The following is a 5200-nucleotide window of genomic DNA, read 5'->3' as shown; positions in this document are numbered from 1 at the left end:
CAATACATATACATACATATCTTTTGTGTTATGTTCCTTACAGCTAACGTTGCATATACGTACATAATTGCGAATTGTGCACACAATTTCAGCTTGTTATTATTGTACTTCCTTCCTTGTCGTCTGTCATTGATGCTGTAAAGACCAGAAAACCATATGCCTTTAAGTCTGATCATCATTCAGTGCTACTAAGTTCATTGGGTTTCGTTGGTCCGTAATGTATGCAAAAAACTGCCTTAACTCTGATTAAATACTCATCATCAACATCCTGCACTTGTTACAATTCATTCATTCGCAGCATTTAAACGCTCGACGGATGAAGGCGAGTTAGTTTTATTCTCTTCTGAGAGGATTCGGCAAATGGGTCAAAATACGATTGCTTGTTTTACGATGTCGATCAAACAGAACCTCAAAACAGGGGAACCATTTTCTTTTCAAACTTGGATCGTCCTAATTGACGTTGTAATTACTTCGAATATAATACCATGGCCTCCTATCGCTCGGAAAGAAACGAAAAGAGTGGCCATAGCCTAATGAACGCACACTTAATCAGCAAGTGTTGCGTCTTCACAGAGTCCGGACTAACTCTAGTTAGGTGACGTCGAAGCAAGCCTAAATATCCCGCTGAGCGATAGGGCCTACATAGACCGATGACAAGATAAAACATCTTAGAGACCAGTCTATGATGCAGACATAGCGAGTTATGGGTAAAACGAACACCTCTTCAAAATAGAAACTGAAAACTGTAACTGTGATATTCTCAAAACCATGTTTTTCGCAATTACCCCACCACCTTCCTGTTCCTTTAATATTGGTCCTTTTGCTTTAAAATTACACGATGGTTAACTCAGTGCGGATGTATGCAACACGTAGAAAGGCTTAGCACCGATTCATTCTTTATTATAAACCACTATGTCTGTGTATTCGTGCGATGTCTGTCCATCAACATTTATGTTCAAGCTGCAATGCAAGATGCAATTTTTGAGTCATTTTGATGGAATTTGATACACTGCCCTGTTTGGCCCAAGGATGAACCTTATTGAAAATGGATTGGATCGTACCACTTTATCGATCACAATCCTTATAGCGCCATATTTTGCAAAGTCGTTATATGAAAAAAACTGACAATTTTCAAAATTATTCGATAAAAATCGCTGAGTAATCGTATTTTGGCCATTTAAGTTGATGCTAACAATATGGATTGTATGCTGCGACTTTTTGGACCACTTCTTATATCAAGGACCGAAGATCGGTCCACAGTAATAATTTGATATAAAAATCGTAAGAAATTTGGATCCCATAGAACTGTTTTTTAGATTCTACCATATACAGGTGATTTCATGAACAGTAAGCCATTATATGACAGCGAAATTTAATTTGTAGCTTTTCACGATACAAACAGTTCGAAATTAATAAAATACTTAACAAGGAAACGAATTGAACAACTATAATGTTCTTAACATTCAAAAAAAAAAAAAAGAGATGTGTTTGTAAAGGGTTTTTGCACACATCCTTTCTAATTCGCTGCGAAGCAGGAGAAGTCGGTGCGTAGGGTCCTAACCCTATAGTGTTTGCGATCTCGAAAGTTTTATCAAAGATAACAAAACGAAAAGAAAGAGGACGAAAGATTCCGTGCGTCCCACCAATGTCCGAGTATCCACTTTGAATGGAATCTCCACCGTTAATATTAGCACCACCAGATAGAATAAACTCCCTATTTTGACTGAGTAGGACATTGAAAAAAATCGCAATAATGAAAGTGGCTCAATAAAAGCTGCATCAAAGAGGCAAAGATGCTTTCGACAAATCTTTTTGTCGACCTACATCTCTATACGATGTCGGTGCAAATCACCTAGTGCAACAGTTGAAGACAAGATCGGCAAAGACATTCTTTAAAGTGAGCTGTATTAAGAGGCATAAGTTGATCAGTTAACCGTAAAGAATGAAAGCAGATTTCCTTAGTAATTTGGGGCTTGTAGTGAGGAAGAAAAGTTAAAGAAATAAAATCCAATATGTTTCTACACGTTTCTACATAGCCACCACCGCCACTATTTTTAAAAGGAATGGTGGACCCCGAGAAGTGACTTCGTTAGAGACGGAGTTTGAAGACATGTAGACCGTAACAACATTCATTCGTTTGTGCTTCATTGTTTAAAATACACTTTTTTATTATGTTTATAATAATAAACTTATAAGCTAAAGTTACGAATATAAGTAATATGTTAATGACGACCGGTATGTTCACATGATATAATTTATAAAATTCATTTGCTCTATGGTGTAAATTTCTTGTTCTTGTTTCAGTTTTTTGGTGTAAGTTTGTTGTTGTTATTTTAGTTTTTTGTCTGTTTTGTGTGGTAGACAAGGTCTCAAAATTCGCAACTGCCTTCTCTATTAAGAATAATGCAAATACGCGCCTTTTCCTTGTGAGTTTGTTACTTGGCCCATTTACTCACCTAAATCGTCATCTTGGGAAAAGTCAAAAAAGAAGAACAACGAAATACAAGGCCTTAGATGTCAACGTATGTCAGCGTCCGAGTCCACCCTACACGTTACAGGCCGTCGAGTGGGTGTCTTAAGGACGCTAATCGGCAACAATGCAGACGGCGGCGTCGTTCAACAATCCCATCTTCTTAAGAACAGAACTCCGCTAATGACCTACTTATCGAAGGCATTGGCTTTAATGGAGCCTTTCTCTAAACTCCGCTCAAAATCAACGGAGCACGAAACATATACTTAATCGGTGCTATTTTACTATTTTCCTGGTATCTTGTGCAATTTTCCTATTGCTTTTATTCCAATACATATTTATATGCACGGTTTATCTAAAATATTACGGTCGGCCAATAACTTTACAGTTCTCATTCTGGTAGATGATAACTGGCTGCTAAGAGCAATAATAAAATATTAGAATTCATAACAGCTCCTTGGACGTATTGTCTTTGGGATTGCAGAAAATCGTTGCCAGACTGTTCCTCCTGATTAAATCGCTACTTAATAAGTGTTTCTCCTGTTAGTTCACAGTTCACCATTAACAATTAATAATATTAATTTTATGGAAACTGATGTCGTGTATCTGTTGTAGTTCATGAGCAACGGGCAAAAGAGACGAAAGCAAAGGCGTTCTCGGTTTTGGTTGTGTAGACGGTTGGGCGTTGTAGGCGTATTATTTAACCTACTTGCGCATTTTCAAACTCTTTTCCAAAATTGTAGACGATATCCTCTTTAAAGAATGTCTACTAATCCAACTAATAATCCGATTTATAGACCAAGTCACGCTCAGGTGCATTCCAAATTTGAAATTGGCCAAGAATTTTTATACTTTATTGAGTTTTTGAAACTCGCTAGTGGGCTTGACAGAGGTTTTGGCAAAAAGATGAAATTTTGATACACTATAACATTGTTTAGACGTGGAAAATTTTTCCCATTTTTGTATAGGTACTATAGCATCGCCTATAGAATAATAGTTTGAAATTTTGATATATTTATCAGCTATAGTTCATGAGTACTGACCAAGGTAAACAATCTTTTATTCCTTTTGAGAAACCGAAGTGGTGTCAGTTCACGTGATGCTGTAAGCACGTCCTTCGACCGGTTTGGCCCATTTTGTACACCAATCTCTTCCTTTGGTGATGGGTATAAAAACATGAGACAAAAGAAACCATAATATCTCGCTGATTTTTACTTTTTATTGACCATAAGTTATCCCACAATTTTTAATCTACTTTTAAGTATAAATGCTTAATTAAGAATAAAGAATAACTTGAACAATATCTAACGTTTCTGTTATTAATTGATTCTCGCCCTCGACTGCGTTCAACTATGGATCAATTTCGCCTCGTTCGCACGTTCACGCTTTATAACTTTGTTTTAGAGTTTTTTTCAACGTCCTTAATTTCCCTTCCCCGTCAATGATGGATTAAAATCATTAATTAACTTAGATAGGATAGGATTATCCAACATAGTGGTATGGCTGCCTTCGATCTTTTCAACTATTACAGTGCCTTTAGTGATTTTCTGTAGACTATAATCCTCATCAATATTTTGAATCGCAACTTCGGCGGAGCGAATGAGTATAATTGGCGAATTTATTGGTTCGAAGTTTATAAGATCGTACTTCTTTACCGTGGATAAGCGTCTAAAGATAGCATGTACCATAGCTTTCGAGTAATTCGAGCTATGTACACTTTGTTTTGCTATGTATTCATCGAATTTTTCCATTTTTTTTTCGATAGTTGGAAGTTGACTAAATTGTAGTGCGAGCAATTCTCTGATATTTTCACGGAAAACTGTCTGTATAACACCAGACAGTATTAAGTCATATAGATTATTGTCGGTAATATTTTCACCGACGTGCAAGTGGGTAAGTTTAGTTAGGAAATGTGGAGCTCCATCAATTAATAATAATTGACCGTGAAAGCCAGCCTTCTCTAACATTGCAACCAATTCCAGCGCAATGAAAGCCCCATACGAGTACGCAACAATATAAAACTGGCGATTAGCTTTTACGACTGTTTTCACGTCCTGTTTGAATAATAGCGAATTAATTGAGGCATGATATAGTAGAGATTTAATATATATGGAAAAGTTAGAGTACAACTTACTTCATAACATGCTTCGGCAATCTCTTTTATTGACGTCAGTTCAGCAAAGCGATGGAACTGCAACATGTTTACTTTGCTATTGATATTCTTGGCCATCTTATACCACACTTGGCCTGCGGTTCCCTCTATTCCGGGTATCATAATGGTTGGCAATGTCGCAAGTTGTAAAGTATCTGATTGCAATTCAATCATTACCTCATTGCATCGAGTTTCATCGCCCAAATTGCGCACTAATAATTCGATTCCTGTGGGAGTATCCTTCAAGGCGAAGTCAAGATCTTCATCTTCAGTTACATTAAATTCCTTTGCCTTCCCTTCGTTGTACTCTAGTAATTTTTGGAACGTTAATGAACGCAGCATTTCTGGTGTCAAAGACAAATCAAAATTGCGTTCCAAAGTTTGCTGTATTTCTACAGCCATCAATGAATCCATGCCCATTTCAGACAGTGTAGCGCCCAAAGAAACAGATTTAATATTGCGTATTCCCATAATATTCATTACTGTTTCGACCACATTTTCCCCACCAGAACTGCCGAATCGTTTCTCTGCGACCACCATGCTTGCCACAATGGCATCTGGAGCACTAAGCAACGTAT

General features: G+C 37.1%; 1 protein-coding gene across 1 annotated transcript; it reads right to left on the bottom strand.

Annotated features, from left to right (window-relative positions):
• Nucleotides 1-3876: 3876 nt before the first annotated feature.
• LOC119639460 (fatty acid synthase-like) lies at nt 3877-5194 on the bottom strand. The gene is made up of 2 exons (XM_038036844.1): nt 4605-5194; nt 3877-4524 (listed from the first exon to the last, which is right to left on the bottom strand). The coding sequence occupies exons 1-2, from the start codon at nt 5160-5162 to the stop codon at nt 3892-3894; spliced, it is 1191 nt and encodes a 396-aa protein (XP_037892772.1). The 5' UTR covers nt 5163-5194; the 3' UTR covers nt 3877-3891.
• Between the last annotated feature and the right edge of the window lie 6 nt (nt 5195-5200).

The sequence above is a fragment of the Glossina fuscipes genome, unplaced genomic scaffold, assembly GCF_014805625.2.
Source record: "Glossina fuscipes isolate IAEA_lab_2018 unplaced genomic scaffold, Yale_Gfus_2 112, whole genome shotgun sequence".
NCBI lineage: Eukaryota > Metazoa > Arthropoda > Insecta > Diptera > Glossinidae > Glossina > Glossina fuscipes.
Note: the sequence above shows the minus strand (reverse complement) of the source record. Positions and strands in the feature narration are given on the sequence as shown.

Bases quoted from the DNA above. Each gene is read 5' to 3' on its own strand.
- LOC119639460 (XM_038036844.1), bottom strand. From the start codon at position 5,162: ATGGTGGTCGCAGAGAAACGATTCGGCAGTTCTGGTGGGGAAAATGTG. The intron at 4,525-4,604 runs GTAAGTTGTACT...TTATTCAAACAG, and splicing joins TTGCCGAAGCATGTTATGAA to GACGTGAAAACAGTCGTAAA.